The sequence below is a fragment of the Hyperolius riggenbachi genome, chromosome 6, assembly GCF_040937935.1.
Source record: "Hyperolius riggenbachi isolate aHypRig1 chromosome 6, aHypRig1.pri, whole genome shotgun sequence".
NCBI classification, from domain to species: Eukaryota; Metazoa; Chordata; class Amphibia; order Anura; family Hyperoliidae; genus Hyperolius; species Hyperolius riggenbachi.
In genome coordinates this window covers 32,133,099-32,146,222 of record NC_090651.1, presented here as the reverse complement: position 1 = coordinate 32,146,222, position 13,124 = coordinate 32,133,099, and the positions used below count along the sequence as shown (strand labels likewise).

The 13,124-nt window shown below is 44.4% G+C and overlaps 1 protein-coding gene across 1 annotated transcript in view; it reads right to left on the bottom strand.

The window, feature by feature from the left end:
* ZFYVE9 (zinc finger FYVE-type containing 9) overlaps window positions 1-13,124 on the bottom strand; it is a 108,731-nt gene that overhangs the window by 32,207 nt on the left and 63,400 nt on the right. Inside the window, exons 5-8 of the mRNA XM_068239077.1 lie at window positions 12,863-13,039; window positions 7,280-7,443; window positions 7,056-7,167; window positions 4,943-5,065 (exon numbers count right to left, since the gene is read on the bottom strand). Of these exons, the coding sequence (XP_068095178.1) occupies window positions 4,943-5,065; window positions 7,056-7,167; window positions 7,280-7,443; window positions 12,863-13,039 (576 nt within the window). The remainder of the gene's footprint in view (window positions 1-4,942; window positions 5,066-7,055; window positions 7,168-7,279; window positions 7,444-12,862; window positions 13,040-13,124) is intronic.

The window sequence follows — 13,124 nt, the reverse complement described above, 5'->3', positions numbered from 1 at the left end:
CGATGGACGTATGTCTTTTTTCAACCCAAATAACTATGCAACTATGGTACAGAACATTAGTAGCAAAGAAAGTCACACATTTTTATTTTCAGTTAAATGTTGTTGTTTTTTTATAACATTGCCCTCAGTCTCTAATATTTGGAGTTTACACACTACACTCAGCATTCTAAATGATTTCGCAGAGCAGGCTAGTGACCTTTTGAACTTTTCTCTGCAGAAAAGACAAAATACAGTGACAGACACTTGAGATAACAAGCTTCAGAAGACAGAGCTCTCTGCGAGTTTGAAAATCATGGAGCTCAATGAAGCTCTTTTGCATAGATAAAAACTGGAGTTTCTTAACTCTTCCTGTACTGGAAACAATATTTGACCCATATCTGTGCTGGTAATGTTTTATTACTGAGCTGTACTACACAAACAAATCATATCATAAATTTATTTTCACTTCAGATTCCCTTTACCCAGTATGTCTCAAACTGCATAGCTTGATCCTGAAAGCAAAATCCCCCTGGCCCTGATCCTAACAGACTGTCAGACCACGCCTTGGTGTACTGCACACTGCAAAGCAGTGCTCAGCTGACACATGACATCAACATGTGGGTGGGTCTTCTTGGTTCTTGGGATGCCCTGTACAAAAAGCTCAAAGGCCTTACCTTACCCTAAAGGCTTATACACACAATACAAATTAAAAAGAGATCGATTTTGAGATACGTATTGCACAAAATCGATCCCTTTCTCGATCGGAAACAGATCGAACATGCTGGACATTGTCAATTCTTTGATCTGACAGGAACCCCGCATGGTGTGTATATACCTGTAGGCCTGGTGCACACCATGCAATTTCCACTTCAGGTAGTAGTCAAGAAAGTTCCAATAGATTTCACAGTAAACATTGATCGCAGGTAGAAGAATGTTAGCGTACATACATATACGATTTTTTTGTAATTTCGATAATTTTTCTGGTTAGATATCAATTGAAAATGAATCAATAGAAAAACTCTCCTAGAATTGGACACACACACAAAACACCAGTATTTTGATTCATAATTTGCAATCTGTCTGATTTGCAAAAAGAAAACGATAAATTCTGAGCTTGGGGTCGATCACTGGCGATCGATAGGCTGTAGATTTGTCTGCCTGAACAGATCCAAATGAAAATTGGATTCATACTATGCTGAAGTGGCAGCACTATATGATCCATGCGTGTCTTCTACACCCACTGCATGTTTGTACTGTTCCTTTTGCTTGTTTTCTTAATTACTTTTATTGGTTTAGTTTGAATATATTTGGTCACTAGCTGATGACCCGGCGTTGCCCGGGTATGTATTTGGCTGGTGTCGGCTCCACCCACTTTTTCTAACCCTAACACACAATTACTCAATGACCAAGTTTGTGAGCTTTGTAGTCTTTGGCATCAATAATTTGCTTTGAAATTAAAAAATCTGATGGGTTGTTTGTGGCTCCACCCCCTTTTCTGAATTTGAACCCCAGTCACCCAATGACCAACTGTACCAGGTTTGAGGGTCATTACACCATTGACCTTTTTGGTTAATTTGGTTTATGGTTAACCAATTACACAATTTGTATCATTTAAACTGGCTTGTGGATGTCTCTTCTTTATTTCTCATCAGTGAGGAAGTCTCTGTCAACAAAAATGTCCCTTGTTTACATATAAGTAGTGTTTCTGTTGCTAAAAAAAACAGGATGATTAACGTAAAAAAGGGTATCCTGAATAATGTATTCTAATATAGGTTGTTGTGGCGCCTCCTGTGAAAGGGGGCTGCTGCTTTTCTCTGCATCATTCTGGGAAGAATTCAAAGCAGACGGGGACAATCACAGCCTGTAGGGAATGGCTGTGAAAGGGCTACCAATCAGGTACTCTAAGGCTGCTTTCACAGTGGGACGTTACAGGCGCACGTTAGAGCAGCCTGTAACGCAGCCCAACTCACAGTAATGAATAATCAATGGGCTGTTCACAGTGCCCTAGTTAGGTTACAGTGTAACGCTGCACGTTCAAATAAAGTGCTGCATGCTGTGCGTTATATGCGGTTTTAGCCGCGTTAGACTGTTTGCACATGCTCAGTAATGTGTTTTTTTAATTTTTTCGTGCAGGAGAGGAGGAGGGGAGAGTCCGCTATTGTGGCCAGCCACATAACTAATTAATATGCACTGCACTGTTTACTTCCTGGAGCGGTTGCTTATTGGATAGCGGGACCACGTGATGCGGAGTGTTCCGATCACGTGGTCTCCACAGTCTATACAACAAAAACGGCGCACCAAGAGCCGCATAACGCAGCTCTATGTAGCGTCCTACATTAACACCACCATGCGTTGCGTTAGGGGCACGTTTTGCCACCTAAACTTCCCCTCGAACGCAACGTCCCACTGTGAAAGCAGCCTAAAGGCTCAGACACACTATAAGCGCTTTTCTTTTTTTCTTTTTTTAAAAGAGCTTTTTAAAAAATGCACCGATTGACTTACATTAAAATCGCGGTAAAATCGCGATAATATCACGCGATTTTAATGAAAGTCAATGGGAGCGTTTTTTATAAAGCTCTTTGAAAGTTCTGGAGGGCAAAAAGAGAATCTGTAATGTAAAAACATCCCTCTGGGGGATACTTACCTCGGGCGGGAGAAACCTCTGGATCCTAACGAGGCTTCCCCCATCCTCCTCTGTCCCTCCGTTCAATTGCCGGGGTCCCCCGAAGTGTGGCAAGGTAATTATTTACCTACCCATATCCTGCGCAGGCGCACTAGCTGCTCTTCATCTGGGTTAAGGCGGAAATAGCTGAATCCGACTGATCTGCTCTACTGCGCAGTCCTTTTGCGCCTGCACAGTAGAGCGGATACGATCGGGCTCGGCTATTTCCGCCAACCCCGAACGAAGATCCGCTGCTGCGCCTGCGCTGGATCCCGGAGAGGTAAATAGATCATCCCTTGTCAAGCCTGTCGGGGGAGGATTCGGGATTCCCTGAAGCCAAAGGGGAGGGGGAAGTCTCATGGGGACCCAGAGACTTCCCCCTCCCGAGGTGAGTACCCCCCAGGGGGGTTTTGTAAGTACAGAGTCTCTTTAAAGCAGGCCTGCCCTCAGAACTTCCTCTCTGCTCTAAAAGATAAGCAACAACATAATAACCTTTAAAGAAAACATTCTTTGTTACAGCTGATACAAATCCTGCAATAAATCTGCAGTGTTTCTACTTCCTGCTTTCATGGAAGCAGAGATAGGGTTAACACCCTGCGTTTGCAAATGAGCAGCTCTGCCAAGGCAGCCAGCTGACACAGTTGAGAGATCAAATCACAGTTGTGATTGCAGTGGTGATTGATCACAAATGATGGGGAATTAGACAGGCTAAACTCTCTAAATACATACAAGGTGCATTTCTGTATGTTGTCCTTGTGTCCTGTGCAACAGTTCAGGTCAACCTTTAATGTACACCAGCTAACATGTAGCCTCCACCCTGGTGAAATCACGCTTTACCACCAAGTGCTGGTTCACACCAAGAGCGCTTGAGCACTTTTAAAGCAGTAGGATCAGCCATACTATGCCAGGGAAAGAAAACACATATACAAGTAGATAAATACTTAATCTACTTACATAACACATGTATTATACTGTCCACGTTTTGATTTCAGTGAATGTTATATAGTAAATTACGAGAATTCTGTTCCTGGTGGGGGCCATGTCTTTGCCCACAGTTAAGGCTAACTCGTGATGTCATTTCTGCCCTTTACTTTTTTTCTTGTCTCCTCCAATCACTGAGTCGCCTCAGCCTTGCTTGTAAACACAAGTTAGTAGGGGATTAGGTTTCAGATAAGCAGCTGGCAGGGAAATAAAGGAAAGAGGAGGAATAGATTATAGATAAAAAGAACCCCCAGCATGCAATTCTTTGGCACGACTACTAAAGGGCCAGTGCTCCTTAAAGAGGAACTTCAGCCTAAACAAACATACTGTCATTAAGTTACATTAGTTATGTTAATTAAAATAAATAGGTGATATAATCTCTTACCCACCCTGTTTTAAAAGAACAGGCAAATGTTTGATTTCATGATGGCAGCCATCTTTTTGGTTGAAAGGAGGTGACAGGGAGCATGAGACACAGTTCCAACTGTCCTGTGTCCTGAGAACCTCTCCCAGTTTCTAGGCAACGTGAATAACAACATAGGAAATCCCATCATGCTCTGCACAGCATCAGGGAAAAAAAGCCTGGGCTTTTTTTCTTTGATAGGTGGAGCTTAGGTAAAAATGCAGCTAAAAATGATGCTTTGGTTAGAAAAACAAAGTTCTGATGCTGTGAAACTGTTAAAGAAACACCAAGCCTTTTCAGTTCTGCTGAGTAGATTTGTAGTCCGGAGGTTCACTTTAAGTATGTGATAACTCCAAATCATAACAGCAGAAAAAGTTTTGAAAGTTATGAATGCAGCATTAGCATCTTTGTCACTTAATACACTCAGACCAGTTGCTGTTGAAATTTGATTTTTATGGTGATGATACTGCTTTAAAAGTGCCAGCGTTTTGAAAAGTGCTTGGCTAATGTCCTTCTGTTCACACTAGAGCAATTTTTGCCCTAATGCAAAAGCGGGTCCTGCAGCATTTTGGAGGTGATTACCCCTCAATGTAGAGTATAAGAAAACAAATCGATTTTTGGTGTGAACTAGCCCTTAGTGCCTACACAGTGCTAAAGAAAACGCTTGTGCCTGTAGAATATGCAGTAATTTAGCTTATTGCACATATCAGCCACATTCTCAGAATCCCTGCGGCCCTGCGGAAGATGGAGAATGGTTTGTGAACAGCACAAGTGTGAAGTGACAGCGCAACTAAGGTAAACACAGCGTTACAAAAGCAGCTTTCACAAGACATGGGAACCAGTTAAGCAGGTTTACAATTCAGTAGCCCTGGTGAGTTAACTGGCAAATACCACAGACTGAACAACCAAACACGTACAATTCACAATCTTCACCATTGCTAAAAGGTTTGCGTTTAGCACAAAGACTAAGGGGTCTGGGCCGCCGTCTTCCAACTGCTGCATGACTGACATCTGCGAGGGCCGCTCCTCCACCGCGTAATCTGCGAGAGAAGAAACATTCCAACGTCATTACCGCAACTCAGCCATATTTAACACACATGCATTTTATTTACAAACACTTTCAACAAACTTTAAAGCAGATCCGAGATGAAAATCTAACTATAATAAGTAACTTGTCTATTTATGTTATCTAAAGTTTAGATAATTTACACAGCATATCTAGCTGCAAACAACTTCAATAGAATATGATTATTTCTTTCTGTGATACAATGAGAGCAGCCATGTTGTTTGTAAACATTACACACAGCAAGCTTATCTGCATCTTCAGCACTCAGCCTGTGAAAATAACCTAATCCCCCTCCCCTCTGCCTCTGAAATCTCTGGCTAGTAATACCTCCCCCTCCTCCTGCCCAGACTGAGCTCCCATGAGCCCTTGCTACTGTCTGAAAATGCCAAGGCTCTCTGAAAAACTGTGGGCGCGGCTTGTTTAGTTTATAGGCAATTAGAGTATTAAAACAAAAACAAAAAAAGTATTTGGCTTGAGGAATGCCCTATAAACAATAGGAAAGGAACACAATTATGCAATGAGTAAAAGTTCGTCTCGGATCTACTTTAATTATACATGCCAGCACTTGACACAGCCATTCTAACACTGTTCCATTTAATATAAACACCAGTATTATGGTATCACACTTTACACATCACTAACACTTTTTTCAGTTCATTATATAATTACATTTTTATTGCTACTTAAATCTTAAAATAAGTAAATTACAACTGCCTCCCCTTCTATAATGCGTCCCCCAACCGGCCTCTACCCAATGGAGAACCAATATTTAAAGGGAACTTAAAGTGAACATTAAAAAAAAAAAAAAAAAAAAAAAAAAAGGTTTCACATACATGAGGCTTCTACCAGCCACCTGCAGACGCCCTGTGCCTGCGCTGTCACGGAATGACCCTCCGGTCCCCCACACTAAGTTTCCATTTCGGCGACAGAGCCAGTGGCCAGCCACTGTGCCTGAGTGGCCCTGGCTGTGCTTCAACGATCTTGCTCCCGCCCCCAGGAGGGTCCTGCGCATGCACAGGACACTCCTGGCGGCAGGAGCATGATCTAATTCGCAGCCATGGCCGCGCAGGAGATGTGACCAGCGACTGGCTCTGTCGTAGAAATCGAAACTTAGTCAGTGCGGAGGACCGAAGGGTCATTCCTTGACGGTGCAGGCACAGGGCGTCTGCAGGTGGCTGGTAGAAGCCTCAGGTATGTGAAAAACGTTTTTAGATGTTCTATTGCATTTATAAAGCGCCAACATTTTACGCAGTGCTGGACAATAAATATATACAGCGATACAAAGATGACAGACAATACAAGGATGACAGACAAAGGATACAAAACCTTAGCCCCCCGAGGACCTCCTTTGACCCCAGTAAAGGATTGGGGGAAGGCCGTCCCCTTGGGGAAGGGGTGTTTGCCTGCCATAAAATACTCACCGAGTCTCTTGCGACGTCCTGTGGTTCCTATCAGCTTCCAGTGTCTGGGCACGGTTCCCGGCATGTCATGTGATCTGATGCAGGTCAGGTGACATGCTGGGAGCCGTACACGGAGGATGTCAGAGAGCCACTAGGAGCTACAGGACGTCGCTGGAAGCTTGGGGAGTGCTCTATCCAGCACGGGGAGGGAAGGTTTGTGCTTTTTTGGCCGGTTTCTTTAGCAACCGGAGAGCACATGTATCCGGCACCAGGTGACCCGCCGGGACTTTTCTGTACATAGAAACCTAGAAGATCTAAAAAGTGTACCCGAAGTCTAGATGTTTTTTTTCTTCTTTCTAAATAAAATGTATTTGTAAGTTCTCCTTCGAAGCAAGGTTAGCTACATACCTTTACTTTGTCTCAGTGAGGTGAGCGTCATTACTTACCTATGGGGGCTGCTCCGCTTTTTTTTCTTTTTCCTGAACGGGCACTAGGGTCCCTTTAAGACTAATGAATAATGCAAACCACTCAAAAAAATAAACAAATGAAAATAAAGTAAGTCACCTCCTTTGACGCCAGTGGAGATGAGGATGGGGGGAAGGCCGTCCTCTGGGATGAGGTTCATCGCACTGCCGACCTGAGTTATACTGCCACAGAATCCAGACGTGTTCTCAGCCTAAGGAAATGGAATGGAGAACATTTTGGACAGTTAGTGAAGAGGGTCTGGCTTGGTAACCCATCTACAGCCACAAGTTTACCTCTCCAGAGAAAGAAGAGCTCCGCCTCACCTCTGAGGATGGGGAGTTGCTTGGGGTGGCGGCCTTGTTGGCATCATGTGACACTGCCAAATTCCCGGCTGGTGCTGTGCTCACTTTCCCTCCATCCGCAGCCTCTCCGTTAGGTAGGATACCATCAGCAAACCAGACCCTCCGCTGCTCTCTGGTCTGCGACCCTAAAAACAGAACAAAAACTTACTTAGTCTCAATCTCACTCTACAGTATACATGTCAAACTCCGGCCCGTGGGCCAAATCCGGCCCTCAGAGCCATCAAATTTGGCCCTCAAGCGGTTTCCCCACTTTGCATTATGTTCACCTACTCTAGACCACCAGGGAATCTATATTGGAGTTAAAGCCCTAGATCACTAGGGAAGCCATAAAGGGGAGGGAGGAGAAAGCACTAGACATGAGAGAACTTGTAGGGGAAGGAGGACCACTAGACACAAGGGAACTAAATAGCGGACAGAGGAGGCCACTAGACACCAGGGAACTGTATAGGGGAGGGCGGAGGCCTCTAGACATGAGGGAACTACATAAGGGAGGGAGGACCACTAGACACCAGGGAACTGCATAGGGGTTGGAGGGGGCCATTAGACACCTGGGAACTTTATAAGGGAGGAAGGTGGGCAGTAGACATTGAGGTTGACCTGCGACTAGGTCTCAGTGTACAATTTCGGCCCACATTGTATTTGAATTTGACAGCCCTGCTCTACAGGATCACTGAGGACGGCTGATTAGGTCTTCTGTTCTGAAGGATTGACATGGCAATGCTATGCATGGATATAAACGAATAGTTATCCAGCCTTACTATCTACCGAAGTCTTCAAAAGGGTAATCGGTGTGCCCATCCCATGTGCTCCTGACCAGACTGTGCTAGAGGGAAATGCACCAGGAACTTATCCTACTGATTAATAACAGTCAATAGCTGCTGTGCTACAAAATCACAGATGTGCAGCGCACAAAACATTATGCATTGATAATTATTGCAAATTTACTATAATAAGTATTAAAAAGTAGTCACTGAACTAGTGTTTTTTTTTAAGAATCTGCAACGGGGGTGTAGCAATTGCCCTTGTAGTTGCAGAAGTTGTGATGGGACAATGTGGACCTTAAAGGGACCATGAGCAGACGCAGTGGGTTTATTTCAGAGTCACCTATTATGATGTAATTTATAGCGGCCAGCCCGGGAGCAGGAGCGCTTAGATAAGGGGCCGGTGAGTGTCTCTAAATAGACGTGGGTATGCTTATATGCATACCCACAGCCTCTACTCAGTGTGCCTTTAAGGCCTCTTTTACACTTGCCTTGCTTTACCCTGTTTGGCCACAGGGTAACGCAATGACAATAGAAGGCAATGAGGCATAGCGCACTCACTGCCACTAACCCACCACAAAGACGACAGCGCGCTGCTGCGGCGATGGTGGAATGCATTTAAGTCAATGGGTGACGCAGGGATTTCAAATTTGTTGGGGGCAGTGAGCATGCATGGAACGATGCAAATACAACAGTGAACCCGGGAGTCCCAGTGATGTACTTCCTGTCCAGAAGGGAGTACGCCATGTGAAGACGGGCCGTGAAGGGCCGTTCGAGGGGGGAGTTGCTATGCATATGATCCTGTCGGCGCAGGGTCATATGAATTAAGTGTTGCAGTGCAATGGGTATGGGGTGTGTGGGGGGGGTGTGTGTGCCCTGTGGCAGGGTCCTCCCTTCCATAGTGTATTCTACGTGATCATGTGCTCCTTTCCTATGACCGCCACATACTTGTATTACTGGGCCTACCTAACCAGCCCAAAATCACATGATCATGTATCTTGTACCCCGTGTGCCTTGCATAGCTTTGTATTATGTTGTATAACCTTGTTACGTCTGTCATCCATTTATTTATTGACCAGCGCTGCATAATACATTGTCGCTTTATAAATACAATAATTGAAAATAAGACAAATTCTTCTACAGTATGAGCTCAGTTCAGTTTCCTTGGTATCCACTAGGGGAGCCAGAGATAGAGTAATCAATAGATAGGAAAAGAGGGGAAAGATTTCCACCGACATGGGTAGGACCCTGAGCTCTGCCTAAAGTTGCCATATGGACATACCTGGGGCTTCCTCCAGCCCCCCCCCTCTCCCACTGTAGCCTGCAAGGTCCCCCTGTGTCCTCCTGGCTCCTCTCCCAGTTGCATCCTATGCGTCATCACGCCAGCCGGCATGAGAGTCCGGCGCGGTTCAGTCTTAGAGAACCACGCATGCGCAGGACTCTCACACTGGTGTGATGACGTGTAGCGCGTGCGCGGCCAGGGCACGCATGGGCAACTTTAGGCCAAAGTCGCCAATTAACGACAATGCACTACAGAAAGTGCATTGTCTCAGCATGACAAATATTGGCCAATCAGAGAGGAACAGAGGTGTGGCAGGGGAAAACAGGATGGAAAGAGGCTTCAGCCAATCAGGCTACATTAGTTAAGTCTGCGGGGAAAGTAGAGAAGCAAAAAAGGACAACCCAGCATGCCCTGCTCTAAGAGTCAGATAAACTGAGGAATGATCATTTATCAACAAGAAAAGTAATAGTGATTATAACTTTTGGATTGCCTGGTTAGCATTCTTATTACTTGTTTACCAGATAAAAATAAAGAATTGATTTTTGATTTTATGCCCGACAGTTACACAGGGACATAAATGTTATCTTCTGTATAATACAGCAGAAAGCAATTGCCCTGTATAGTTATGAAGGAATTGTGCATTTGGCTTGGAGCTCCTCTTTCATAAACCACCTGCGTTGTTCGACACATTCACTGACCCAAGTTCAACAAATCAACATTCCAATCACTGCCTGCAGACAATAGCAGGGAACGGAGAGAGGGCCTCCGGAGAGAGAATGGAATTCACAGGAAGTGACACACCTCACAAAGGGGGCCGGCGTTACAAGAACGGGAGGAATGCATCCTGCCCTAAACAAGCAACTAAATCTTAGAAAAGTTAAAGAGGGACTGTTGTGAAAATATCATAAATAAAATTGCTTATTTGTAAAAATCTCCATCCCCCCACACATTTTTAGTCCTGTCTTGTGCAGCTCTGCTGAATGTTTGTTTTCTTAAAGTTCTGAAGCCAGTACAAAGAATACACCGGTTCTCCCAGAATGCTCTGGGGGGCAGAATTCTGCATAGCTAAACAGCATAGGCCAAGCATCACCGGGAAGGTGGGTCTACTTACCAATATATACTGTAGATATAGTTAGTGTTTCTGATTATAAAACCAGTGAAATTACAGTAAAAGTGGGTATCCTGAATAATTTACTGTATTCTACTTTATGTCACTACAGTGCCTCTTTAAAGGGAACCTGCAGTGAGAGGTATACGGAGGCTGCCATATTTATTTCCTTTTACACAATACCAGTTACTCGATGAAGCATGTTGCTAAATCAATTCAACACCTAGTATCGTCTGTTAAAGCTATATATCGCTTTTCAATGAAAACAACAAGATCTACACTTTACAACAACAACAGATAACATTTGTAAAGCGCTTTTCTCCCGAAGGACTCAAAGCGCGTAAGCATGGCTCTGACCAATAATTTATCGTCTGTTAAAGCTATATATCGCTTTTCAATGAAAACAACAAGATCTACACTTTACAACAACAACAGATAACATTTGTAAAGCGCTTTTCTCCCGAAGGACTCAAAGCGCGTAAGCATGGCTCTGACCAATAATTAATTGATTGGCAAGTTGTGGAACAGAGGGAGAATTCTATAAGTCTGGAAATGCCAGACTAAACAGGTGACTTTTCAGTCTTGATTTGAATAACTCCAGGGATGGGGCTGTCTTTACAGGGTGTAGCAGGGAGATCCAAAGAGTAGGGGTTGCATGACAGAAAGCTCTGTCTCCAAAGGTTTTGAGGTGCACTCTGGGAGTGACCAAGTTTATAGAACTTGCTGATCTGAGGTTGTGAGAGGTGTGGTGCAGCTTCAGCAAGTCCTTCATGTATCCAGTGCAGTGATTTGAATGTCAGCAGTCCAATCTTGAAGAGTATTCTCCATTCTACTGGTAGCCAGTGCAGTGAGCGAAGAATAGGTGTAATGTGACAGTGGCGAGGCTGGTTTGTTAGCAATCTGGCAGCAGCATTCTGCAGCCATTGTAGGTGGAGCAGCTCCTTTTTGGGGAGGCCAGCATAAAGGGCATTGCAGTAGTCCAGCCGTGATGTGATGAAGGCGTGAACTAGGGTTGGAAGATCCTCTGGGGCAGTGGTCCTCAAACTAAGGCCCGCGGGCCGAATGTGGCCCCCTGAGGCTTTTTTACCGGCCCCACACACACAAAATGTATTATAGATGCGGTCTGCTACATCTTTAAATATTGGTGGTCTGCATATAGAATGAAGCCAGTAAGCAGTAAGTCATTAGTTTCCAATCAAATTCCACATCAGGTGACACTGCTGTCCAATTGGACTGCAAGTTGTCACCTGGGAATGCTTCACTGTCTGGTACACAAAGACTTCTACATCATTTTATGTATAACCCCCCCCCCCCCCCCCCCCCAGCAGTCTGAAGTATGTTGACCCGGCCCCCAACTCAAAATGTTTGGGGATCCCTGCTCTGGGGGAATCAGATGTTTAATTTTTGCAATGTTCTTCAGATGAAAGTAGGAAGATTTGACTACAGCCGAAATTTGGTTTCTGAAACTCAATTCCCCACCAATTAGCACACCAAGGCTGCACACGTCGGAGTTGTTTATGTCTGAATTTCCTATCGTGACTGATTTAAGGATAGAGCTGTTTTGATGGCAAGCGCTGGATTTGGACAACAAGGACCTCAGTTTTGTCAGCATTCAGTTTTACTGCTATCCTAGCTTGTATCGACAAGAAAATGGTCTTTGAATGCATCAATGCTAGAATTCAAGATACTATGCACCACTTTGAAAAAAATCTATAGACCATGGGCAGACTACAGAGGAGGTACTCCGATGTATGACTTATTAAATGGTTGAGCCCCCATGTCTCCCTTCTTACCTTCTGTCAGTTACCCATCCATAAAATTTTGTCAGCTATCTATGCTTTTCTCGTTTTACTAGCCGCTATGTTACATACACTGCCGTAACCATGTTATCATAATGCGCTGTATTCCTCTGCACGTGATACTGAAGTTTATGACTTACTGTGAATTCGCACTGTCTTAGTTTAGAGACTTACATTTGTAGGTTGTTTATAATGTTCACTGTTTTGATTACTTTTTATGCTGACATCAATAAAGCATCTTTTGAACACTGAACGATACCAGTTGCTTGGCAGTCCTGCTGGTCATTTTGCTATCAGTAGTGTCTGGATCACATACCTGAAACAAGCATGCAGTGAATCTTGTCAGATTTGTGTCAGAAACATCTGATCTGCATGCTTCTTCGGGGTCTATGGCTAAAAGTATTAGAGGCAGAGGATCAGCAGGGCCGCCAGGCAATCTGCATTGTTTAAAAGAAAATAAATATGGCAGCTTCCAGATCACCTCAGGTTCACTTTATAAATCTTGTGGCAATCTGAAATGTAACTAGCTGCAGCGTAGAGCCAAGTTTCCCAGAGGTGGCAGGTTTAATATCTCCCACCGTAGATAATATTCACCTTCAGCTCCTGGATGTTTTAGGACGCCGACGGGAACCATGACAGTTGGAGGGGGTGAGCTGAGGGCTCCGGACGCCTGAGCCTGCTGCATGGGGGGAATGGTGGAGCAGTACTCAGCGGGGTTGTTTGGGTTGGGGCTTTGGACTGATGCGCTCAGCATGTTGTCCCAGGCTTGAGCTGAAATACAAACAAGAGCCATCAGAATAGATTATATTAAACTTTAATAGGGATAAATTCATTGCACAGACAGTGGCCTGGACAA